The sequence below is a fragment of the Herpailurus yagouaroundi genome, unplaced genomic scaffold (assembly GCF_014898765.1).
Source record: "Herpailurus yagouaroundi ecotype Mexico unplaced genomic scaffold, PumYag 29, whole genome shotgun sequence".
NCBI lineage: Eukaryota > Metazoa > Chordata > Mammalia > Carnivora > Felidae > Herpailurus > Herpailurus yagouaroundi.
Genome location: NW_024412377.1, coordinates 60,744,514 through 60,771,260, shown reverse-complemented (window position 1 = coordinate 60,771,260; position 26,747 = coordinate 60,744,514). Strand labels below are relative to the sequence as shown.

Genomic DNA, 26,747 nt, shown 5'->3' with positions numbered 1-26,747 from the left:
ATGGGTGCAAGTGAGGGTAGGGGTGGGTGGAGCAGGTCCACCTACCAGCAGAGTGTAACCTGAGCTCCACTAAACAAGCCAACAAGCACCATTCCTCAATATCCAACAACATGGCGTCCATGGAATATACTACGCTCACCCATATAAAATGTGTACTGTACAAGCTTTTAAAAAATGTTTTCTGGAATGGGAAAACAAGTACAATATTCTGTTACGTTAAGGAGCAAGAGTTTCTTTTCTGGTCAAATGCTACAACACGGGTGAACCTTTAGTACATTATGTGAAGTGAAATAGCATGACACAAAGGGGCAACTTTGGTACGATTCTATTTATACGAGGAATCTAAAGTAGTTAGACTCAGAGGAACACAAAGTAGATAGCGGTTGCCAAGGAGGAGGGAGAAATGGGGAGTCGTTGTGCAATGGGTTATAGAGTTTCAGTTTGGCAAGACGACCAAGTTCTGGAGACCTGGGGCACAACAATGTCAATATTGTTAGCACTTCCAAATTGTACACTTAAATTGGTTAAGATGGTGAACGTTTTTTGAAAAAGCAAAAGATTTTCTTCTGACGAAACCACAAACAGCAGCAAAACCCCGAGTCTCTGTTTACCTAGCGATGCGACAGTGGTAAGAACAGCTCTGGCCCCGGATCTCAGGGAGCTTATACACTCCAGCGGGAAGACCAGTGAATGGGGAATAGGCACAAGAAGAAACAGAGCATCACAAGAACAGGGAGGGAAGGAGCTGCGTACATGTGCTCCGAGCATGTTAAGCCACAGCCCCGACCTGGCCCAGGAGTCGAGGAGAGTGGCTAAGGGAACAGAAGTGAGGGGAGGACCCCAGGACCGAATTCCAGGGAAGGGGAAGAGCTCACTAGCAGGTGGGGACCCAGGAATGTGCCCTCTGGAGGCAGAGAATGCCTGAATCCTTTTAGGAGTGTCTGGAAGGACACACATGCACCCTGACCAACAAATTCTCTCCAGGTGGTGGGGTCATCATTGTGCTCTATCCTCCTCCTGCACTTCTCTATCCTACAGCTTTTCCACGGTGAGCTTGGATGATGTTGCAGTAAGGAAAAAGCATGAGGAAACGACCTTACTGCACAGATGGATAGCAGTGCTTTTTATTTATTTATGCTCTTCCTTGTTTCAAAGAGGATTTCAAGCTGCTTACAATTATGTTAACAATATAGCAGGCTAAAATACCTTGTCACTAAGTAAGAAACATGAAGGGAAGGAAAAGTGCGGCTGAAAGAGTGAAACGAGAAAGGTGGGAGGCTTCCCTTCGCTCGGAGGGAGTAGCCCTGTCCTGCTCCTCCTCAGGTCCAGTCTTGCCATTTAATTCAAATATGGACATTTAATTGTCCTGTTTTTATCCATTGTCTTCTCAACTCCAGTGAAAAATCGTTCACCGTGATTTCCTCTGTCTTTTATTACTCTCTCCCCGAAAATATGTCATTTTATTTTTCCATCGTGCCTTTTTGCAGTTTTAAAAATCCATCTTCCCTTCCCCACGGGGACCCACCAATGTGGAGTGACATATTCGGAGTCTCCGCACGGTAGGTCCTCAAGTGTGTGAGCGAATGGCTCAGCGAGAACTGAGGGCCACTCATTCCCACTGCCAGCGGCACGGGCTCAGCACGGGCTCAGGACATGGTTGCCAATTTGATTTATGGGACTTATTATCCCAAGTGGTGGCGGAGAATAGATATTGATTCAAAAGGGTTTAAATAAATAAATGGATGCACAATCCAGAAAGGGCTATAGACTGAAGAGGGGGGCTTGTAAAGCAGCTGAGGCAGACGTTGTAAAGGAACATTGGTCCTCTTGAAAACCGTGCCTAAGGGAGTCATGGAGGAGCAGGCATGAGCTGTGGGGTCAGCAAGCACAGGTTCACGTCAGGCTCCATCACATCATGTGACAGGGGAGTGACCTTGGGCAAAGCATAGAAACGAGGCCTTTTGTGAGGACTGCTGAGAGGAATGTATATATATTTGTGTATGCATATGCATGTATATGTGTATGTATATGCATGTGTGTGTATGTATACGTTTATGGACATGTGCGTATGTGTATGTGTGTATGTGTGTGCATATGCACATTGTGTGCACATGCACGTGTACATTTGTACACGTGCATATGCATATATATCTGTAAACATGTGCATGCATGTATATGTATATGTATATGTGTGCATATATGTGTATATGTATGTGAAAGTGTGTACACATGTATATGTGTGTGTGCAAATATGTACATGCATGTACGCAATGTGTGTCTACACATATGTATACATGCATCTGTATATGTATATGTATTTGCATTTGGATGTGGCTCACGCCCTGGCCCATAGTAACTGCTCAATAAATGAAAATCCCACTTATAACTCTATACTTCTATTCCATTTGTGCACCGGTGAGCAACCTGATATAAGAATATAGAGGGCGTTTCTAAAGCTCCCCTATACCACTCCATATAGTCATTTCAGGCTTTTTCATCCCCACTGGTTCAGTTCTACCACAATCACTAGCAACAGTAAGTTTCCCTTTTAAATCACTTACAATATATTCTAGTTACTGGGACTGCATAACAAAGTCCCTCAAAATATAGTGGCATAAAACAACCATTTAATTTGCTCGTGGGTTTTGTGGATGGGGAATTCAGAGAGTGCACAGAGTGGGTGGCTGGTCTCTGCTCCATGATGTCTGTGGCCGCAGCTGGGAGACTTGAAGGCTGGGGCTGGCGTCATCGGCAGGCTCCTTCACTCATGTCGGTGGGGGATGCTGGTTGTTGGCTGAGAAGTGAACTGGGGCTGTCGGCTGGAACACCTCCATGTGACCTCTTGGCTTCCCCATGATACAGTGGCTGGCTCCAAGGGAGGTGTCCTGGGAGAGGGTGCTCAGTGAAAGCTGTATCGCTGTTTATGACTTAGCTTTGGAAATCACACAGTGTCACTTCTACCACATTCTATTGGCAAGGTGGTTACAGAGCTCTGCCAGTGTTGAAGGACACAGATGCCCCTCTTGATGGAGGAGCGTTGATGTCACATTGTAGGAAGAGCATGTGAGATGGGATGCATATTGGTGTGGCCATCTTTGGAAAACACAATCTGCCGGTCAGAAAGCTTAGGTGATCTCTTATTTTTCAAGAGGCACCGAAGGTTTAGGTATAGTTATCTCCATTCTAGAAATGGACAAACTGAGACAAAGATGCAAAGCAATTTGCCTTGGGCACTCTATTTAACCTCTCTGAACCTCAGTTACCTCATTTATAAAATGGGTAGAAAAACCTCTACCTGAATAGATTAGTATGAGCCCGCAGTGCTTATTACATTAGAGTGTTGGAGGTTTGAAGTTGGGAAGGCGTTTTGTGATTTCTAACAGCCCAGGTGAATGCAGAGCACTAATCTTTATTGTTGTAGTATCATTATTTCCTTGCCCTTCACCTACAGCCCCACAGCCAGCTAAGGACCGGAGTCTTTCTCCACATACCTTCGAGAGCAGAGCTTGTCCCAGCATTTCGGAGGGGGGCTCACTTTCGTGCAGCAGAAGAGCTCACGGGCCCCATTTCTTGCCTGTTTCCCTCTTCCAAAAGGACAAGTACCTTGGGAAGAGGCTACCTGGCTGAGCAGGCTGCTGCCCCTGGACCTGGCTGGCTGGGACAGCAGTGGGACTGTCACTGCTTTCAGCTTCTGCTTGGCTGGGCTTTAAAAGGTGGATTTCTCTTCCTCTGCCTCAAATCTCCATTATTCCTAACCTTCATCATTACTGTGAACGAAGTAAGTTTTAAAAAAATCCCAATAATGGGGCGCCTGGGTGGCGCAGTCGGTTAAGCGTCCGACTTCAGCCAGGTCACGATCTCGTGGTCCGTGAGTTCGAGCCCCGCGTCAGGCTCTGGACTGATGGCTCAGAGCCTGGAGCCTGTTTCCGATTCTGTGTCTCCCTCTCTCTCTGCCCCTCGCCCGTTCATGCTCTGTCTCTCTCTGTCCCAAAAATAAATAAACGTTGAAAAAAAAAATTAAAAAAAAAAATCCCAATAATGTAGTTGAGAAAACTGAAGCTCAGAGAGGTGCCGTGACCTGCGCAGGGTCACACAGCATGCAAGTGTCAAAGGCTCTGGAGGGTTTGGAGGCTCCTGTGGGGAAATGCCAGCCCCCTAGTGGCTGATAAGCCCAACCCTTTGGAGCTCTAACTCCTCCTCCTTCCCTCATGTCAACAAAAGGAAAATCATTTCCCGTTCCTGACTTCTGTGCCAGACCAGAGAGACTGAGTGATGAAGAAATGTCTCTAAATGCACCGGGATGGTCTTTCCTGGCTTCTCAGTTTTGCTGTCTTTTGTTATTCAAAATCTGTTTTCTACAGACCCTGGAAATTGCAGGTGTGGGGGCCTGGTAACGGCTGCTGTTGTCTCCTGGGTTGGTACCTACTCTCTTGAGTTTGTGTCCCGGGGCTGTGTGCTCAGACTTGACCATGTTTGGGCATGGAGGCTTGTCCCAGATGGGGACCAAAGCCCGCTTTCTCAGAGATGGGCTGGGAGCCCAAGCTTCTCGCTGCAGCTCAGGCAGCCTCTTTTGGGGTGGGGGCAGGGGCCAGGCAAGAAGTATCTGCCTGCTGAAGACTCCAGGGCACGGGAGACTGTGAGTAGTGCGTCCAGAGCCCTTGGGGAGTGGTTTCTCCAACGATTGACGACTGACCGGGGGTTAGTGGGGAGATCGTGGGGGGAGGGAGGCTGGCCGCGGAACTTCCTTCCTTAAGGGAGGTCCATCAGGATTCTGGGCTCCAGAGGGGCTGACAGTGGTGTCAGCAGAGAGACGAGAACGGCTGGTGTCTGGGCCCATAGTCTGGTGGCCTACTGGGGGATCACTCCATGGCTGGATCACTCTAGTACCTCAGTGTCCTAGCACTCAGGTCCCAGCTCCCAGAGCACCAGAGTGTAGCCACCCGGAGAGCAGGGCTGGTCCTGGCATTTGTCCCCGGGGGAGAAGTGGGACAAAAAATAGGCTCAGCAAGAGCACTGGGGGCTTCTGCTCCAAACCTTCAGGATTCCCTTTGTTATACTAGTAACTAATGTTTAGTGACAGCCTGCATCGGGCCAGACCCTGTGATCAATATGTGATATTTGGCATGTGACTTGATCTTTGTCAGAACTCTCTGAAGCAGGTACTATTATTCTTGTTTTATAGTCATATGGTTGCTAAGTGGCAAAGTCAGGATTTGATCCTGGATCTGCTGACCTCAGAGTCCTCCCTGCCCCACCCCCCACCAAACCCTTAAACACCATACTCTACAATCTGTCCTTAAGGAAGAGAATGTCAACCAAAATACCAGGTCTAGAAGACCCTCCAAAATCCTATCTTCTCCTTCATTCTCCATCTTTCCGAAATTCACCCCAGACTTTGAGTGACTTTTCCAAATGAAAGATATATACAAAAAGTCCACATATTTAGCAACTCTCAAAAGTGAGAATTTCTTCTTGGAGTCCAACTGAAATCCCTCCTCTTATAGCGGCAATCCATTTCTTCCTATCCAGGCCTCAGGGGATATCAGCAGTTCCTACTCTTCTTCCTGTCTGAAGGCCCTCCCTGTGGTTGTTAAATCCCATCCATACCGATAACCGTATCCATATCCATATCCTCACCCCATTCTTTTGTCCTGCATGGTTTTATCACCACTCTGCAAATCTACTCTCTCAGTGTAGGTAAACAGTATCACCAGAGCATTACAGACAGGTGAGACCTGAATAGACAGCAGGTTCCAAACTTCTCTGTTATGGGGGGAACCCCTCCCCTCCCCTCTCCTTCCCTCCCCTACCCTCCCCTGTCCTCTCTCCTCTCCTCTCCTCTCCTCTCCTCTCCTCTCCTCTCCTCTCTTCCTGAGTTCCCAGACCTGGTCACCCAACACCCCTGCCTTCCCAGTGTCAGGAGTGCCCAGGGGCTGGGAGGACACAAGAAGGCATGCAGCAGAGGAGGCAGTGCCCCTGGGAGGACTGAGTAGCCTGGAAGGTAGGGGACTCACCGATGGCAGCTTCTGGAGTGCATCCCCACTCTCCAGTAAAGAGCCCATTGTGTTCGGGGTACTCAGCCTACCTGGCTGCCTGCTGGGGGCCCTGCTGTCCCTACTCTGCTTGCTGCCCTCAGCCCGGCCAGCCTTGCCTGGGGATTGTTTGGTAAACTGTGAAGTGTCCTAGGAGAAAGTGCTTGGGTGTTCCACACCTGCTGCCTACTGTTTCTGTTTATGTCACTGTATTACTTTTCTATTGCTGCCATAATAATTACTACATACTTGGTGGCCCCAAACAACAGAAATCTCCTCTCACATAATTCTGGAAGCCAGAAGTCCAAAGTCTCCTCTGGCTTCTTACCTTCTCCTCTTGTCAAAGGACCCTTGTGATTACATTTGGGGTCTGCATGGATAATTCAGGATAATCTCCCCATCTCAGCATTCCCTAAAGTCTTTGCCATGTAAAGTACCAGTCGCAGATTCCAGGGCTGAGAATATGGACCTCCTCTTAGGAGCCAATAGTGAGCCTATCATACATGCGACCTTGGACTAGTCACTCTACCTCTCTGGGCCCCGGATCCTTCAACGGTGGAAAGGGGATGATACTTGCCTCTCAGAGCAGATGGGAGGCTTACATTGGGGTGAAAAAAGCCCTCTGAAGTTGCAACTCCACATAAAACTAGAGGTGGTGTTGATCTTTGAGTACCCTCCCCTCTTACCTGTCCCCGCTGTGGGGATTACCTGCTGCCTGTGCTCATCCCGTGTCTGTTTGCCTCTGTGGCTCCAGAAATGACCGCTGCCTGCAGTGGACATGGGGAAGAAGCTGGTGATGGCCCAGAAGCGGGGAGAGACTCGAGCTCTTTGCCTGGGTGTGGCCATGGTGGTGTGTGCTGTCATTGCCTACTATATCCTGGGCACGACCATGCTGCCCCTCTACCAGAAAAGGTACTGCACTCACCTGGCTACCCCACCCTCCAGCCATTCTCCCAAGGGTCTGTTCTGCCAGGAACCCCAGCCTCTTCCTACCCCTCCCCTTGACTTCACATCAGGGAGGAAGGTCTGGACAATCCTCAGTCTTAGGGTTCACGGTTCAAGTGCAGGGAGGGTAGGCCTGACCGGACCCTGCTCATCCGGGGTTCTGGGACCTGGGGGTGGTAGACATAGGAGGCCCTTCTCACAAGAAACGGTGAAGGATCAGAGCAAATGCTCCAGCGTGAGTTTAACCCTGGAGAAATCAGAGTTCTAGATTTTCATAGCTCATTTGCACAGTTTGACTCCCCTTCGGAAACCTCCTAGTCAGGTGGGCGTCTAGCCTCCTGTTGAATACCTCAAGTGACAGGGAGCTCAGTACTTCATTGTACATACCATTTCATTTTGGGGCTTTTCTGAGTAGGAAATGTCACACTGAGCCAAAGCCTGCTCCCCTGGAGCTCTGTTCTGGAAGCTCACAGATGTTCCATGCCCTTGCTCCCTGACATGTCAACCACTCGAGCTTTTAAAGGAAAAGGTGTGAAGTTCCTGATCCATTCTCTCCACTTGTGTTTTGAGGATAACTCTCAGACCCTCACCTCTGGACATTTCCAGCTGCTGATAGTCCCTCCATCTGGCAATGTGTGTCTTGCCTGATAAACGGGAGATGAGTCACAGGTGATCCCCTGATGGGTTGCTGAGCCTGTTAGCCTCTCCTGGGCCTGCTTCTTCCCCATGTTTTATAACCCTGGAGCGATTCCAGGTTGGAATCTTACCCGAGAGAGGCATTGTACAGGACTGCTGTGTGCCTATGACACGTTATCTCCAGGTTGACCGCCATCCCCACCAACCTCCCTACCCTGGCACAAATCAAGTCCCTTCTACATCCACTCATTTTAGGGGAAAAGGCACAGGTCCGGTGTGGCCTCAGAAAAGTCATTCGACTTTTCTGAGCCCTTCTTCCCACCGCCTGCAAGATGAGGATGGTGTGGCTAAGGGCTAAGGGGTCTCAGGTCTGGCTGCTCAGCGGAATCAAGGCGGGGGCTTTTAAAAACATATCAGGGCCTGGGCCCCGCCCACCTTAGGAATTCTGATTCCCTTGTTCTGGGGCATGGCTTGGACATGGAAATCTTTTCAAAAGCTCCCCAGGGCTTTGGGTCAGCAGCCCGGGGGAGAATCATTTATCTAGATGATCTCTAAGAGGCTTAACAGCATTGATATTCTGATTCTATGCTTCTTGTGAGTGGGGTCACGCTCCTTTAGTGCTAGATGATTATGGCAAGATGGAAGTCCCAGGCCTAGTCTCTCCAAAGGGGTTTAAACCTGGTGCTCTGTGCCACCCAGGTTCTGAGATATGTATGTATGTGCACACGGTCTCCCCAGCGTGTGGACCCAGGAATCCACGTGCCACCTGATTGAGACCAACATCAGGGACCAAGAGGAGCTGGAGGGCAAAAAGGTGCCCCAGTACCCATGCCTGTGGGTCAATGTGTCAGCTGTGGGCCGGTGGGCTGTGCTGTACCACACGGAGGACACTCGTGACCAGAACCAGCAGGTACTGACTGGGGGAGGGGAGGGGATGGGCACATATCTCCCTTGCCCCTGGCAGGTGCATGGGCCTCTTCCTAACTGGATCCACATCTCCACTCTAGAGCATGGAACCTGAGCCTACGTGATGAGGGTCCACAGCTGATATGAGGTCCAGCCAGACTTAGCTCTTCTGGGTTGGAGTTAGACAGACCTGGGTTGGAATCCCCACTCTGCCACTAAGTGCTGTATGACTTGGGGCAGGCAGTGAGCCCCTCTAAGCTCAGCTGCCACCTTTGCTGGAGTGCTGTTAATGAAGACAGAGGCTGTGTAGTGTGCTGAGTTCAATGTCAGGTGGATAGCCGGCACTTGTATAAGGTGAGTCAAATGAGAGACCAGACCCAGAGCTGACCCCATGGGAGGGAACTCCTGAGATACCCCTCGCTTCCCCCAGGAAAGCAGAGGCTGGAGAAATCTCTGGAAACCAGTGCTTGGGAGATTTTTCCCATCACTACCTCCTGCACCCCCAACCCACCATCCTAGTATTTCCTATAGAAAATACAAGTTGGCCTTATCCATTCACTCATTCATTCAATAGTCACTGAGCACTTCCTGTGGCAGGAGCTTTGGACTCAGGAGGAGAGAGCTTACATGGGAAATAATATCTAACGGGGAGGGATCAGTGCCATAGAGAGGAAAAGAGAAAATTATAGGGTCAAGGGCAGGAGTGACTTTTTCTAGCCAACAGTGAGGTGAGGGTGTCAGGAAAGTATTTGTGTTAGGCTTTAAAAATCAGCAGGGGTGAGATACACAGAAACATGGAGGGCAGCATGCAGGGCAAATGGAGGGCATAGAATAGAAGGTACTGGAAGGCGTCCTGCAGAAACCAACGCAGAGCTCAGTGGGACAGGAAGATGTTGCAGAGATGGGCTCCACATGACCCACCTATGGAATCAGAAAGTTTTTTGTTTCTGAAAGGTTTTTATATGTTTTTTTTGAGAGAAGCAAAACTTTAGTGAAAACACTACAAGTTATGGATAATAATTAGTTCCTATATTTAAAAAAAAAAGATTATAGAAAACACTTCACTGATTTTTTTTTTTTTTTTGATAAAAAGATCGTCTTTAAGGATATCCGGGTGCAACAGCGAACACAACACAGTAGGAAAGGAGAAGTAAGTGTTGAATTCCAGTGCAAGACACAACACAGCACCATTAGCAAAGTGGGTAGAAGAAGCTATCCTACAACGCATGGAGTTAGACTTTTATATCCAGTAGAGATTTTTTCCAAGCTTTAGAAGTCCAGCGTAAGGAAGCAAATTGGGGGAAGGGCTAAGCTTATTTACCATCACCATTTTACCAAAAAACACAATGATTCAACCTCATGAGAAATAGAGGTTGGTCTGCCTGAATAGCAAATAGAGCAAATGCCAAGGCGGTCCGATCTCTCCGATTCCATTGGGACAGGTAGAGACCTGTCTCATCAACCTGGGCCCGGGACAGGTCAAGTTCCTTTGCATTTGTACCAGAAAGCCGGAGCTTTATCTGGAACAAGTTCACTCCAAATAATGCTCCATGGTGCTGATTTTAGCAGGAGGTGGGGTCATAAATGCCTACCATTTCCTAGGGGAAGGCTCTACTGGTTACCGGGAACTTAAATCCAAGTAGACCATAAAGAAGGGAAATGCTAATGATATTCTGGCACAGTACAAGCTGTGTGCCTGTCATCTCTGCCAAGGACTATGCAAGTATGGAATTGAAATGTGATCAGGCAATCTGGCACTGGTCAACTCTGGCCATGCATTGGAACCACCTGGGGACTTAACAAAACTGGGTTCCTACACCAGACCAACTGATGCAGAATTTTAGGGTTCTCCAGGTGATTCTAAGGCTTAGAATTACCTCTGCGAGCAAACAGGAGTCTTTAAAGGGTCTGTGGTCCTGGGAGCATGATCAGAGTGGTACAGAGGAGTGTGAAGTTCAACGACTGGGCAGAGAGCCTGGGGCCATGACAAGCAGCCAGGATGGAGGTAGGGCCTGCAGTGAGGATGGATGCTGACAGTCAGAGTTTGGTAGCTGCTGGGATGGGATGGGAAGGGCAGAGTGTTGATGGTGCACAGTGGGATTACTGACAGTGTTGGGGGGGGGGGGGGTCAAAGAGAAATGGGTCTGGACAGTGCAAGGTGACCAGACCTGTTTTGTCAGCACTAACATGACTCAGCCCCACCAGATGGGGATAGAGCCCCTACGTCCTCCTGAATCAGCACCTACCTGACTCCTGCTTCTTCTTTGGCATTCAGTGGCTGCTGATTTATCCCAAGGAGCAAGAAGCAAATTCCCAAAGACAACCAGAAGGGATCACTGGTGTGATAGGAATTGCGAGCAGGCCGGCTTGCAGGCTGCCTGCCTGACTCTGAGGTTGCCGGTTCAGAGGAGCAAGGGGCCAGATCTGCCCCTGTAGTGAGCTCTCTGCAGCATGTGAGACATGTGAGAGCGTGTGGGCATGCTCTGCCTGCACCTGTAAGGACAGTGCAGGCTGGTAGGCACAGACTCTTCTGTCTTCTTTCTCCTAGCACCCAGGCATCACCAGGAGAGGTGCTAAAGAGGCTGTTGCTCTGGTGGGACAGTGGAAGCGCCCTTTGTGGTTTTGTCAAGCAGCTGGGTTGGTGCGCCAGCTACCCCATCTACTTTCATTCAGCTCTGGAGTACAGGGAGCCAGTGCTCTGGGCCAGCTGGGCGTGCTCGGGATTCACGTGTGAAAGGCCAGTCAAGGCTACCGCCCCCCCCAGCCTCACTCTGAGGAAGGAGGCTACTGATCAGCTACTGGTTCTCCCATGAGCCTTAGTGCAGGAGATTCTAAGCCCCCTCCCATGCTCTGTGCTGAGAATGTGCTGTCACAGGACTTGGGGGAAGGTTGGACCATTTCAGATCCTTCATATAACTCAGAGGTAGCTGGATCCCAGACAGGGGACAGAGGATGCAGATAGGCCCCAGGCCTCTGAGGTCGGTCCTGCAAAGTGAACTGTCCAGTGTCTTGTCAAAAAGTCCCACCAAAGGATCCAGCATGACCACACGCTGGCAAAAGACACAGAGGGGCCCAGGATGGGCACAAGCCCTCACCTGAGAGCTTATCCGCCAGGCCCTCTTTAAGAATGGAAAGAAAGAGCTGTTGTTGCATTTCATAGTTAAGTCACATTATTTTTGTTTATTACTTTTTTTTTTTTAATTTTTTTTCAACGTTTTTATTTATTTTTGGGACAGAGAGAGACAGAGCATGAACGGGGGAGGGGCAGAGAGAGAGGGAGACACAGAATCGGAAACAGGCTCCAGGCTCTGAGCCATCAGCCCAGAGCCTGACGCGGGGCTCGAACTCACGGACCGTGAGATCGTGACCTGGCTGAAGTCGGACGCTTAACCGACTGCGCCACCCAGGCGCCCCTATTTTTGTTATTACTTTTGATAGCATCTTCCATTTACTGAGCACTTAGCATGTGCTGGGCTCTGTGCTTGGGCTTTACATGTATGATCTCTTCTAATGTCCTCACATACCCATTTTGCAAGACTCAGAGAGGTTGTACAACTTGGAACTGGTGGCTGAATCCAGGTCTGTCTGGTTCCACAGCCACACCATTGCTCAATGGGGTAGGTTACCAAGGTCATAGTGAGAGGCACTGGGGAGACAGGCTAGGTCCTCTCAGCTCAGAATTCTGAATTCACCTGCTATGGGACCCTGCAGTGTCCAACAACTTTGGCAGATTCCCTGGAGGCAGTGTTTCCCAGCCTTAGTTGCTCCCTGGCTGGCTGGGAACCTAATTGGGTGGCAGTTCCCCCACATCCCAGGCTGTCAGAACGTGAATGCAACTATCCTCTTTACTGCTGGATGAGTGCTGTGTGGGCCAGCAGCTTTGGGGATGGGGTCTCATTCACATCCAGGAAGTGACCAAGGCCTGGGGAGAGGCTGGCTCAACAGTACACATGTTGATCTTGGACATGATTATACTAGGCCAGTGGTCTCAAACCACTGTAGGAAGGGATCACTTGTTTTCTGGACCCTGCCCTCAGTAATTCAGAGTGAGCGGGAAGCTGCGCTCTGGCCAGGTGGTCTGCTGCAGATTCTGTGACGGAGGGACCACCTTTGCAGAATATCTCCCAGAGCCTCACATACATAACATTCAGACCTCCCGGCACAGAACGGAGATAAAAGCAGGGTCTCCATTCTGTGCCTCCTCTGCAGAACTTTCCAGATGGACCTCACCTGACCAGGCCAGAGGCTCCTAACAACCAGTGTCAGAATTAAGTGTGTGCCGTGCTTTGCCTGCACAAGCTCTTTCAAATGTAATGTCTTTTTCCTTTGAATCCCAGTATCAAATACTGGCTTGCCAATATCTTTTTTTGGCTCACAAAGGGCTAGAACCACGGAGGGTTTTTGATTCAAATTTTTGCCAATGTTTTAAAACTGCGGGAGTTCACATTAAAATTTGGGGTTCTGACCTTTCTTGAAATTTTGGAGGCCTGGCTACAACAGGTCTTCTGGATCACGTGGCATGCATCGTCCGGATGGCGTGAGGACTGCCAGTCTGGAAGCTTCTGGCTCTCTTCATTTCATCAGCCCCCCCCCCCCCGACAATTGTCCCTGGCACCAGGGGAAGTGTCAGGTGGCACCCGTCATCTCTTCCCTCCCCCACTTCACATGTGAATGCTGCAGTGTGAGCCCCGTGGGCGACTGAGCGTATGACCTCTGCCCTCGATCCAAATGCAGAGCCTACTCGGTCTGTGTCACTCATTGGCCAGTTAAGTTTGAAGCCCATCTTTAATAACATCCTTTGAAGGAGATATTGCTATTAACCCATTTAAGAGATAAGATATCAAGGTTGAGAAAGGCGAGCAATTTGCCTAAGGTTCTACAGCCAGTGGAGGCAGAACTAGGACTCCAGTTGGGCCCCCCCTCCAGGTGTGGGCATGTACCCCGAGCAGCTCCTGGGCCACTGTCCTCACAAATGACACTGTACTGTGAAGGTGCCCTCTGGAACCAAGCAGTGCACAGCCTTCCAAGCTTCAACCAGTCCCAACTCCCAGCCGGGGGCCCAACGCCAAAGCCAACACTTTCCCTTACTTCATGCCAGCCCCTCATCTTGCCCAAAGCGACGGGGATTTCCGACTTCATGGGTGCTCTTGCTTCCCCTCACAGTGCTCCTACATCCCACGCAGCCTGGAAAACTACCAGGTGGCCCGGGCCGATGTGGAGAAGGTCAGAACGAACTTCCACGAGCATCGGATTTTCTACTGCTTCTCAACGACTCGGGAGAATGAGACCACTGTCCTGTACCGGCGCCTCTATGGACCCCAGACCCTGCTCTTCTCTCTCTTCTGGCCCACCTTCCTGCTGACCGGTGGCCTCCTCATTATCGCCATGGTGAAGATCAACCAGTCCCTTTCCATCCTGGCGGCTCAGAAGTAGACCTATCCATGCCACAGCATGCTCGGCCGGAGGGGACTGGGTGGGCCCCCAGGCCTCTCCCTACTCATGTATCCATGTCTCCTCCCCCTGCCTTCTCACTATTAGGGCTCTTATCCATCCCACCCTCCGCTACGTGGGTGGGCCTTGGGAAATCCCTTTGTTAACTCATTCCTGATAGGATGGGATATGGAATGTGCAACAGCCCCCTGGTGCTTCAGAGAGCTCCAGGCCAGCTGGTAACAGCTTCCCATCGCCTGTCCCCACTCAACTGGCTCAAACCCACTTTCTACTGCGCCACGGACCCCGCCCCACAGACAACAATGATGCTTATCTCTGTGCCTGTGTTTTCTCGGTTGGCTCAAAGGCCCACCTTTGCCGTCCCTGGCAAACCTCAGTTCCTTCTTTGAATTCCATAATGAAATTATGGGACAGCAGGTCCCACGTATACAGAACATTTAGAATATTGCTTTTAGGACACTCAGTACTATATGCATTTTTATTCCAAAATTAACAAATATAGGCACAAACTTCTGGTTCTAAAATACTTAAGTCATGGGGATGTCATGTACAGCATGGTGACTAGAGTTAACAATTCTGTATTACATATTGGAAAGTTGCTAAGAGAGTAAATCTTAAAAGTGCTCATCACAAGAAAACAAATTTGTAGCTATGTATGGTGACAGATGTTAACTAGATTTAGTGCGGTGATCATTTTGCAATATATGCCATATTATGTTGTACACCTGAAACGGATGTAATGTTACATGTCAATTATACTTCAATAAAATATACATATATACATCAAGAGGCTATAAGGAAATATACTAAAATACATCAAAATATTAACAGAGGGATTGGGATGGTGGTTAATTTTCATTTTCTTCCTCATCCCTCTTTTTATTTTTCATACTTTTCTAAGTTTTCAGCAGTAGGAAGGTGTGGTTTCATTGGTTTTGTTTTTAATGAGAAAAGCAACGGTAGGTATTATTTTAAGAAGATTTGGAAGGGTGAGCCTCATGTCCCCAAACAGGTGGAAGTAGGCTGGGGAGGGGTTGGGCTCCAATCAGAGGCAGGCTTTTGAGAACATACAATTTTAAGAGCCCTCTATGGAAGGAAGGTAGCCACATAGATGGGGATGCATAATTTACAATGCAGGTAAGTATAAGGCACTGGCCCTGCAAGGGAAGCCTGTCTCACACATGAAAAGGGCATAAGTGGAGGATGCCATCGTCTCTACTGTTACTACTCCAAGAAGTTTCCCTAGAGCGGTGGTTCTCAAAGTACAGTCCCTGATCCAGCAACATCAGCATTCTGGGGAGCCTTGGGAGAAATGCACGTTCTCAGGCCCCGGCTCCAGCCCAAGGGAGTGTGGTGGAGTGGGGTGGGGTGGCGGATGGAGGAGGGGGACAGCATTCTGTATGTTAACAATGGCTGAAGGGGCTTCTGTGGTACCCCCAAGCGTGAGAACCACTGGTGTAGAGAAGCAGTGCCCTGTCACCGGGCTTTTCGGAATGGATGCATGACTGTTTGACAGTGCAGTTCCTGAGCTGGATGTGAAGTTAGGCTGGCATCTCTGAAGTTCCTTCTGGAGCTGTGATTCTAGACGCAGCCCCAGGGTATAAATCTTGTCTCTGCCTCTGCCAGATTTCATCTCTCAGATTCACAGTTGTTTCATCTTGAAAAAGTGACTCCTCCTTTTGGGTGGTTGGGAGGGCTGAATGAAGGTTTGGCACATGGTAGGTGGCCAGAACGGAAGCAATTATTAATTACCATAATAAGAAATAAATACTCAGAAGCTCCCAGAAGCAATTATACCAAAGATAATGTTAGCTAGCATTTATTGGTGCTTATGTATTACATGCTGGGCACTGTGCTAAGCAGTTTGCCTTGTAGAAATTCAGCAAGGTACTACTCAGCCTACCTCAGAGAGGAGAGAACAGCACAGGACAGTGGTTAAGTATGTGAACTTGTGATGTGGACTGCCTGGCTTCAAATACCCAACCCTGCCATTCACTAGCTGGGTGACCTTGGACAAATACCTCAATTTCCTCATTTGCAAAATAGGAACTAATAATATCTCCCTTTTAGGATTGTTGGTATTAAATTAGTTATTCTACAAGCTTCTTAGACTAGTGACTGGCATATGGCAAGTGCTCTATAAGATACTATGAAAAACTGAAGCTCTAAGATGTCATTGGCCGAGGTCATTCATATAGCAGGTGAGGAGCTAGGAATCAAGCCCTGGGCTGTGTGTGTCATTCCAGAGAGGACTGTCAACCACAGTACTTGAGCAGACGCAGCTGAAAGGCTGAGGGCCCTAGTCCCCCAAAGCCCCAGGGACCAGGTAAGGACTAGTGCTACGTCCCTGGCACCCAATGGTGCTCTCATACAAGTCAGGTATGTGAGGGGAGAGCATCTGTAATCTGCATGAACATCTCTTACTTCTAACCAGAGAGCCCTGATATACCCCATACCCTCCAGGCTCTTATCTGGGGACATTCCTTCCAAGGGGACTGCACCATTCCCCAGAGGTTCTCCCTTCTGGGGTCAGGGAAGTCTCAAGTCCTCCGAGTCTTTTAAGAAAGCCTCAGAGGTGACATTGTACTATGGTAATGGTACTAATGGTAAGACATTACCATTGGAGGAAATTAGACAAAGCATACAATGGGATGTCTCTGTATTATGTCTTCTAACGGTATGGGAATCTGCAAGTATCTCAAAAATTTAAGTTTGATATAAATAATAATAAGAAAAAGTCCCCACCATAAGTCTCGCTTAAAGGGACTCCTTCACACATGGTTTTCATGCATCTGCATTTGGGGCTAAGATACATAGAAACTCAAACAGCCCCTGTGAGGGGACAGGCCATGTACCTCTAGAAAAATGCCCAGCCCCCAGTGCCCCATGCATCATTAATGGTGACCTTCATTGGCTTGGGACACATGCCCTCCTCCTGTCGATAAGACTGGATTATATCTGCCTGCTGCTCACAGAACTCCATGTACAGGATGAGCGTGAAATAGTGGGCATTTGAGCATGATAAGTTAGACACTGAGGAAAAATGTTTTTTGGGATAATAGCTGCCTAGGAGCAGAAAGCCCTCATCAGTTCTTAATAAATCACTGCTAATGAGCATCTTGTGTTTCCACCGTTTTTTGCTTTTCATCTCACGGGCCAGTGACTCACACCTGGAGAGGTGCACCTGGCTTGCTCCTCTATGCCCCTCCCCTGGGAATCAGCCCATGTGGTAGGGATCAGAGACAGGGGATGGGGAGGCCAGAGATCAATCAGACCCACTGCCTGCCTTCAAGGAACTTTTCCATCCTTGCCAGTCTTCCCCACCATTACCAAGGTCTTCCTTTTTCACAGTGAAGAAAAAGGAAGGAACCTAACTTACGCAAATTCAAAACAGTGCAATCTCAAATATTGATAAAATCTTTCTGTGAATTATTGAAATGATTCCAGACCCACTCCATCAACAATGTATCCAGAATTTCTCCTAATTTTAAAGCTCGTTTTTCAAGTGAGTGGATTGTAAACTGCAGTCATTCTATTGCTAATTGACAGTACAGGCTGGTGCGTAAATGTTATCTCCTGTCTTTTGGAGTAGAGTTGCATTTAGGGAATTTTGAATTATATGAAATGTTTGGGAGTATACTGTTTGAACAAAGTGTAACTATCCTGTACCTCACCAGTGGCTGCCTTTTCACATGGAGGGACAAGAGGAAGATCAAAGCAAGATCAGAAAGACGGAGAAATTCACCCCAGTGTAGTGTAGTGTTTTTCACAGAGGAGGCTTGCAAGGTCAAAAATGTTCGCAATAATATTAAGATGTTCAGCTGCTTCCTAGATTTCCATGACTCTCCCTTCCCACTCACATAAAACAGATGATCCTCAGCCAACTTCCTTAAAGGATTTGGGAGATGGGGAAGGGATGAATATGGATGCAAAGCCAACAACTTCCAGCTGATGGGTGGACAGAGTTGCGGATTTATCCAAAGGCTGCATCTTCTCCCTCAGTTGCAGTCTTTAATCTCTTATAATCTCCATCACCCCTTACCAAGCTCCCTCTTTCCTGATACACACAAACTAAAAACAGGGCCTTGCTACCTAGCTTTTACATGTATAGCTCATTTAATGCTAGCAATATTCTTTAGTTTACTATTGCTATCTTCACATCCTAAATGAGGCAACCGAGGCACAGAGGAGGAATTTAGCCTATCACAGATCAGAAGTTAGCAAAATGCAGAGCTGGGATTCAAACCTGGACAGTATGGCTTCAGACCTTACTCTCAAAGTTCTGTGATTCCTGCCCTGCAGCCTGTGCTCCTTATAACAAACGGAAAATGCCGAGCAGAGCACAGTCAGTACTGGGAATCTGTTGGATGCTTCCATATACCTTCTCACAGAGCCCAGGCTTTCAGCTGGCTCCCTGGAGTCACATCCCTCAAGGGTGAACAGATGTAGGTTGAGTATGTGTCCAAAAAGGCCCTGCAAATCTTCTGATGTGGGCATTACTGAGACAGACAAGGGCCATGCAGTCAGCTACAATCTGTCTGACTCCACCGCCACCAGCCCGCAGCCCATTAAACACTAGATGGGAACCCAGGGACACTGGGGCTACAACAGTCCCACGGCTCACTCTATTAAGCAGAATGGGGGGCACCGGGGTGGGTCAGTTGGTTAAGCATCTGACTCTTGGTTTCGGCTCGGGTCATGATCTCACAGTTTCATGGGTTCAAGCCCGGCTTTGGGCTCCATGCTGACAGTGCAGAACCCGCTTGGGATACTCTCCCCCCGACTCCCGCCCTGTCTCTGCATCTCCCCCCACTAGCACAGTCTCTGTCTCTCTCAAAAATAAACAAACTTAAAAAAAAAGCAGAATGGAAGAGAGGCTGGTCTCACATGACTCTCTCAAGAGCCCACACTTCTCTCAGTGATCCTTGTTTTCTTTCCCAATTGTTCCCAAACCATTGGCTTAATAGTACACTCAGCCACTCTAGAATTTTTCCAGGAGTTGACAGCATGCTTATTTATACAGAGCTTTGGAGTCCTCTCTTGCTATTAGTAATAAAAATCAGGCCATACCAAGAATCATGTGACTCTTCTTGGTATTTAAGTAATTTTTCCTGTGACTCTATTGACAACTCAAGTAGTCATATTCTTAGAAACCTCTTATACATACATGTCTTTAAACACTGTTTTATACACCCTCCATTGAAATTCCCTGAGCCACAAGCCAGAACTTCATTGATTTTGAGTAGCCAGAGCTTTCTGAGCTCCTGACCTTGTGTGAGCCTCTTCAGCATCTTGGATCATCACTCCCAGTTCTCAGACCTCACTCCTTGTGGGGAAGACGGGAATAAACCCAAACAGAGGTGGGTGTTGTTTGGCTCTCCATCAGATTATTTCCCCAAGTAGACTCAGCTATCAGTAATTTTTACTCTTTCTCTCGGGCCACGTTCGAAAAGCTTTTTTCTCATTTTTACATTTTTGGGAGGTAAGTTTCAGCTGAGTGTGACCTTCTCCTTATGGCTCTGAATTATGTGTTTTATTTGTCTTTGGAGAGGGAACCTGTAGGGAAGAAAGCTCACAAAAGTGAGAGTTTGAATCTGGATTGCCCGGGACCTTGGGCAGTTTATTGAATCTTGCTGGGTCTCAATGTTCTCAATTGGAAAACGAACATAACATAGTTTGTTTTATAGATGGCTCGTGATGATTCGGTGCAGTATTGAATGGGGAGCGCTCAGCACTGTCCCTGGCGCAGAGAAAATGCTCCTCAAATGTTCATTCTCTCTTGGAACAAACATGTCTCTTTCCTCTGATTATACAGGTTCTTCTCTGTTTGAGCCCAGAGAGCTTCCTACTGCCCCCTTTCCTTAGTAGCAAATTCCCACTTCTCTTTCTTGCGAGTACCACTGAGGACCAACTTGCCTCTCCGTCCCTCTCAACCCGTTTCTATCTGTACTCCATCTTAAAAATTTCTGCCACAAACAGACTGCCTGTCTTTACGTTGAACTTTCTTGAATCTACTTGCATAAACTTAGCTCCTGAGGAAAAGTGTTACCTGCACACAGAGGCCACATCCCTGACTGGTTGAACCACTCAATGGCCGATGGGCCAGTGTCCACGAAAGCCTACTTCCTGGGAGTACTATCACCATCGACAACAATAGATCTGGCTGGAATAATCCTCCAAGTGTGAGGCAGGCAAATACTTTGGCCTAGAAATCAGGCTTAATTGGAAACAAAATTGTATTTCCATGCCAACTGCAGGACGCCTATATCCACAGCTAATTTATCAAGGTAATGCCTCATCTCCTGGAAGGCTCCTGGGAGTAGAATGGCTGCATCAGCAAAATTACCAGCTTGTATATGATGAGAAGAACTTTCTTGAAAGCACAACCTGAGCCCTTCAAGTCCCTCATTTGGGGTTTTGTGTACTTCTTGGCTTCCTCCTCTCCTCTGGGCCAGACACTGTGCCAAGACCTGGAGGTACGGATGCCAGTGGGAACCGTACTGCTCTCTGGCTGTCCCAGGCCAGAGGCAAGAAGAAAATCATGCTAGCAAAAGATTTCCGAGCCACAGAACTTCCCTTCGTTATCCGAGGGTTGAGTTGCTCAGGGAGGTAGACAGTATCATGGGTCACATCGTCGTTCAAAATCTGATTTCTATATTTAACACTGGTACTAATAGGTCACGATGCTCGAGGGTGTGTCAGACTCTTCACCCAGCCCTTTGCGCACACTTATTCCATCCTCCAGGCAATCGTAGGGCATAAATACACTATGATATTTGTTACCGTCATTTTACCGACAAAGAACCCGAGGCCTAGGAAGTAAGTAGCTTGCTTCAGGTCACTGCTGCCCACTTAGCTTATTTCATAGCAAAGCCTATACCTTGAAGCACATTATAATGCTCCTTCATGTCCCGCCCCGCCCCCCCACTTTTAATTTTAAAAATCTCCAACTATAAAAGAGTTGCAAAATTAGTACTAGGAGCATGTACTTAGTTCACAAATTGTTTTCAATATTTTGCCATATTTGCATTCTTTCTCTTTGTTTGTCTGTGTGTGTGTGTGTGTGTGTGTGTGTGTTTCTGAATCATTTGAGAGTAGGTTCAGGGCCAGGGCATAAAGCACAAGTCTGGTTTGGAAACCATGAGGGGACCAGTCTGGCTGGAGAAGAATGTGCTAGTAGACGGCGAGCCATGATCAAAAGTGGGCTGAGGCCAGGGGCTGTGGGAGCCAGGCCTAGAAGTTCAGGGTGTGCTCCAGCATGGACAGGAAGGCCGTGGTGTAGTGCCAGGGAAGGCACAACTTTCATTGAAGGTCTTGAGAAGAATTGAAAACCTGAAGATGTTTATTCAGCAAATGATTTCTTTATGGTCTGATTAAATATACATGTTTATTGAAGACAACGTAGGTGATACAGATAAGTATCAGGAGGAACTTCAAAAAATAACCCTTAAGTCCAACTAAAACCCATGCCAAGATTTCAGTTTATTTCTTTTCTATTTCCCTTTTCTGTGCACATATATATTCACAGATTGGAACCTCATTGTACATACAGTTTGGTACCCCCATTTTTTTTTTTTTTTACCTAATAGAATTTCTGCTTGTTTTTAAGTAGTCCTCAAAATAATTTTTCAAAGATGTAATATTACTCCATCAGGTAGATGAACCAAAATGTTGGTAACCCACTCTTTTTTAAACTGAAGTTTAGATTATCTCCAGTTGTTCACTATTAAAACGTAATACCATGCTGAACACTCTTGCGTGATGGTCTCTGTGCACATGTCTGATGATCTGCTTAGAATGGATTTCTAGATGTAGGGCTCCAGGGTCAAAGAGTTGGGTGGACTATCTCTCTGTCTGGTTTGGAGGGGACAGGAGAGGGAGAAATGGGAAGAAATGCAGTTGGCAGGCAGCTGCAGCTAAGACATGAAGAGGGTTTAGACTTCAGGGACGGTGCTGAGGATGGAAAGAGAATGACAGGAGAAAGAAATGACACTGGAAAGAAATGATAATAGGATTTAGTCGGGAAGATAACTTCAGGGTGCAAGACTGGGGACATATTGAGGGAAACAGAGAGAAATCAGGAGACAGAGGTCCGCTTTATTTTTACAAGGGTTGAGTAGAGGCCACAGGAAGAAGGCATTTAAATAGAAGGGTGTATGATCTATCCTCCCTCCCTCCCTCCCTTCCTCTTTCCTTCCTTTCTTCATTCACCCATCTTTTGAGCCCCTACTCTGTACCAGGCCTTGGGGTGAGTGTTGAACATTCTTAAATAACTAAGATATGGCCCCTGTCTCCCATGAGCTCACAGTTCAGCTGGGGAGTCTCCTGCAGGCCTGGAACTTAAGAGACAAGACAGAGCAAGGAAGAGAGATTTGGGAGGCCTTGCTAAAGAAGAAGGCACAAGGTCAAGAGTGCAGGGTCACAGCTAAAGAGACAAGGGCCCTTGCTCTGTCTCAGCCTAAGTCACTGTGTGGACTTGTAGAGCCCATCTGCTGGGTGGCCACACCTCTTCATCCCTGTGTCCCTAGCTACCAGCACCCAGACTCGGCCTCAAGGTACCTAAGTCAAGGGTGTTCCTTGCTCTGGCCTCAGTTTTCCCACCTGTACACCAAAGAGGTTGAGGGGTGGAGTGTTAGGAGAGCCTCATGCTGGTCACTTGCCCGAGTGGCCTCATCTTCCCTTCACATGCTGGCCACCACCAGGCTCTCGGCAGCTTGCTGAGGAGGACCTCAGAGTCCAAAGTACAAAGCACAGGCACTGGTTAGTGCTGGGGAGCCACATGCCAGCTTCCGTTCTACATCACAGGGCCCAGTGAGACAGGCTGGCAAGCAGTGGCAGGTCCTGTTTAGTTTCCGGCCTTCAGTTCACCGCATTTGCTAAATGTCCTGCCAGAGCCCTTGAAGCTTTGAGATTTGGGGCCCAACTTCCTGCCTCCAGGGTAGAGGTGTCCTTAGGGGAGTCTGACCCAGGCCATAAGAGATGAACATTGAACATTCAGGTGTTAGGCTTCTGAAGCATATAGGGCTCGGGTTTCACTGCCGCCCGTCTATCTTTCACCCGGGGGAGAGTGCTCACTCTTGAATGGGCAGGGCCAGGGGAGGGACTGGACTGAATGAGTTCTGAAGACTGGATGTTAAGCAGTCCATTCATTCTCTGAATGGAATGCTGGCCCTCCTGTCCCAACTGCCTAGAGTAAAACTCTGGCGCTGGCTCTCAGATTCTAGATAGGGAATGGGAAGGCAAAGAGAATGTTGGAGAAGTCTCTGACTCTCTTCTGGCCCACATGGGTGATTTCAGTCAACCAGCCATTTTCTGAGACCCAAGAGGTTTGACTAGGCAACTGATGAGAGGAGACGTAGCCTCAGTCCTTATAAACAGCAATAACACATAAAAGCAAAAGCAGGTGATCATTGGTGAGCTCTTTATCCGACACAGCATTGCATGAAACACTTATGTGCATGACCTCAATAAACCTGCAAGACTGATATTATTGTGTCCACTTTCCAGCAGAAAGCAAGACTCAAAGAGGTATGGAACTTCCGAAGGTCAAATGGCTTCCAAAGGTAATAGTTGGCTTTAGAGTCCGATGAACCCCCAAAATCATGTTCCCAGAAAATCCTGGATCTCCACGGGCTAGAGCACTGGGGCGGCGGGAGCCAGCCCTGTCTGTAGCCTCCAGTGGCCTTTGCGGGTGACTGGTCACTTCACATACCCACAGAGGAGCCTCTTAGCTGAATGGAGCAGAAGGCAGACTGGAAAATAAAAATAGTGCCAGTCCTTTCCCTGTGGCAACACTACCCTCTTTCCATGGGAAGAATAAATCAAAGATTAACTAAATGGCCCATAGCTGCAGTGACAGGAAGGGACAGTTTTCAGGATGGGGGTGCTAAGGAGTCACACAAATGGCTCAAACCCTCATGCCCTATTGCAGGATTACTGGTGGGCTTACCAAAAGGTAAGTGTGGATGGACAGACAGACATGGGAAGGTGGAATACAGAACCAGGCTCTTTAACAGGAAGGCAGGGCAGAGCCTCTGGGGAAAAAAAAGATTCGGAGGCTCAGATTCAAGGCCAGTTTTGCTGCCCACTTTCTAGGTGGTTTTCTCCTGGGCCTTGGGCTTCTCACCTGCCTTGTCAACCCCTCAGCTTCCACTGAGTCTTGCTATGTGTCAGGCCCTGCCTCAACTGCTGGGAAAGCGGTGATGGCCAGAAGAGTCCCTGCCCTCACGTTCCCACTCTTAGTGGGCAAGCCAGACCAGAAGCAGGTGAATCAATGTGTAATGTCATTGCATGAGCAGTGAATGTTATGCAGAAAAACAAGGTGGTGTCAGAGGACAGAAAGTGCCTGATCTGTGTGTGTGTGTGTGTGTGTGTGTGTGTGTGTGTGTGTGTTGGTGGGGGAGATAAGGAAGGAATGCTGCCCAGGAGGGGATGTACTAGACAGAGCCAGGTGAGCTCCAGTGTCCAGTGGAGGTGACAGGAGCTGTGTGGGTCCAGAGGCTGACAGTGCTGGTGTGACTGGGGTGCAATGCAGGGAGAAGATCAGAAGTGGAAGACAGAAATGCAGAGAGAAGACCAAGCAAAGCCTGTCAGCCCCAGAGAAAAGTCTGCACTTGACCCCAGGTGTGTCAAGAAACCACTGGAGGCAGAGTTGTGAGCAAGAGGATAATGGGATCTCTTTTGTATTTTAAAAATATGGGAGCGGATGAATAGCAATGACGAACGGATAAAAGAAATTATGGTATATCCATACATGGAACATTATTCAGCCTGTAAAAGGAATGGAATTCTGATGCTACATGGGTGAACCTTAAAAACATTGTTAAATGAAATAAGCCAGACACAAAAGGACAAATATGCAGTACCTAGAATAGGTTGATTTATACAGAAAGAAAGTGGCATGGTGGTTGCCAGCCCTGGGGGAGGGGGAACGCAGAGTTGGTGTTTAATGAGGACACAGTTTCAGTTTGGGATGCTGAAAGTTCTGGAGATGGATGGCGATGATGGTTGCACAACAGTGTGAATGTACTTAATGACACTGAATTGTACACCTAAAAATGGTAAAAATGGTAAATGTTATGTTGTGTATATTTACTACAAGAAAAAATATGGGAAAGGGTGCTATGCAGAGAATTGTCTCTGAGCGTAGATTACTTTTTTTTCTAGGGTTGCCATAACACGATACTACAGACTGGGTGACTTCATAGAAATTTTTTTCTCATAGTTCTGGAGGCTGGAAGTCCAAGATTAAAGTCCTGACGGGGTTGAGACCTCTCTGGTGAGAACTCTGTCCTTTGCAGAAAACCACTGTGTTCTTGCTGAGTCCTCAGGTGGCCTTTGCTCTATGTATGCTTTTCTTTCTTTTTTTTTTTCTATTTACACACGTATTTAATGAGGATGATTTTCTAATTCAATACATTTTTTAACTTTTTTTTTTTAATTTACATGCAAGTTAGTTAGCAGATAGTATAATAATGATTTCAGGAGTAGATTTCAGTGATTCATCCCCTACATATAGCACCCAGTGTTCATCCCAGCAAGTGTCCTCCTTAATGCCCCTTGTCTATTTAGCCCATCCCCCCACCCACAACCCCTCCAGCAACCCCCAGTTTATTCTCTGTATTTAAGAGTCTCTTATGTTTTGCCCCCTCCCTGTTTTTATATTATTTTTGCTTCCCTTCCCTTAAGTTCATCTGTTTTGTATCTTAAATTCCACATACGAGTGAAACCATATGATATTTGTCTTTCTCTGACTGATTTCACTTAACATAACACCATCTAGTTCCAGCCACGTTGTTGCAAATGGCAAGATTTTATTCTTTTTGGTTGCCAAGTAATACTCCATTGTGTGTGTGTGTGTGTGTGTGTGTGTGTGTGTGTGTGCGTACCACTGCTTCTTTATCCATTCGTCAGTTGATGGACATTTGGGCTCTTTCCATACTTGGGCTGTTGTCAATAGAGCTGCTATAAAAATTGGGGTGCATGTGCCCCTTCGAAATGGCACACCTGTATCCTTTGGATAAAAACCTAGTAGTGCAATTGTTGGGTCGTAGGGTAGTTCTATTTTAAATTTTTTGAGGAACCTCCATACTGTTTTCCAAAGTGGCTGCACCAGTTTGCATTCCCACCAGCAGTGCAAAAGGGGTCCTCTTTCTCTGCATCCTGGCCAACATCTTTCGTTGCCGGAGTTGTTAGCCATTCTGACAGCAATATCTCATTGTGGTTTAGATCTGTATTTCCTTGATGGTGAGTGATGTTGAGCATTTTTTCATGTGTTTGTTGGCTGTCTGGATGTCTTCTTTGGAAAAATGTCTATTCATGTCTTTTGCTCATTTCTTCACTGGGTTATTTGTTTTTTGCGTGTTGAGTTTGATAAGTTCTTTATAGATTTTGGATACTAACCCTTTATCTGATATGTCATTTTCAAATATCTTCTCCCATTCCGTTGGCAGCCTTTTAGTTTTGCTGATTGTTCTTTTCACCATGCTAAAGTTTTTATCTTGATGAGGTCCCAATAGTTCATTTTTGCTTTTGTTTCCCTTGCCTCAGATGTGTTGAGTAAGACGTGTTGAGTAAGAAGTTGCTGTGGCCGAGGTCAAAGAGGTTTTTGCCTGCTTTCTCCTCTAGGGTTTTGATGGTTTCCTGCCTTACATTTAAGTCTTTCATCTATTTTGACTTTAATTTTGTGTCTGGTGTAAGAAAGTGGTTCAGGTTCATTCTTCTGCATGTTGCTGTCCAGTTTTCCCAACACCATTTGCTAAAGAGACTGTCTTTTTT

The 26,747-nt window shown here is 47.6% G+C and overlaps 2 protein-coding genes across 4 annotated transcripts in view; one reads left to right on the top strand and one right to left on the bottom strand.

Moving 5' to 3' along the window:
* Positions 1 to 26,747, bottom strand: part of KCNIP1 (potassium voltage-gated channel interacting protein 1) — a 346,247-nt gene that overhangs the window by 308,521 nt on the left and 10,979 nt on the right. The window lies entirely within an intron of this gene.
* KCNMB1 (potassium calcium-activated channel subfamily M regulatory beta subunit 1) lies at positions 4,258 to 14,288 on the top strand. 3 transcript variants are annotated; one of them, XM_040444696.1, is made up of 4 exons: positions 4,258 to 4,414; positions 6,787 to 6,944; positions 8,352 to 8,523; positions 13,683 to 14,288. In XM_040444696.1, the coding sequence occupies exons 2-4, from the start codon at positions 6,811 to 6,813 to the stop codon at positions 13,950 to 13,952; spliced, it is 576 nt and encodes a 191-aa protein (XP_040300630.1). In that variant the 5' UTR covers positions 4,258 to 4,414; positions 6,787 to 6,810; the 3' UTR covers positions 13,953 to 14,288. The 3 variants fall into 3 exon arrangements, with proteins under 3 accessions (XP_040300630.1, XP_040300622.1, XP_040300640.1); XM_040444688.1 differs by lacking the exon at positions 4,258 to 4,414 and adding an exon at positions 4,495 to 4,636; XM_040444706.1 differs by lacking the exon at positions 4,258 to 4,414 and having other exon boundaries at positions 6,878 to 6,944; positions 8,313 to 8,523.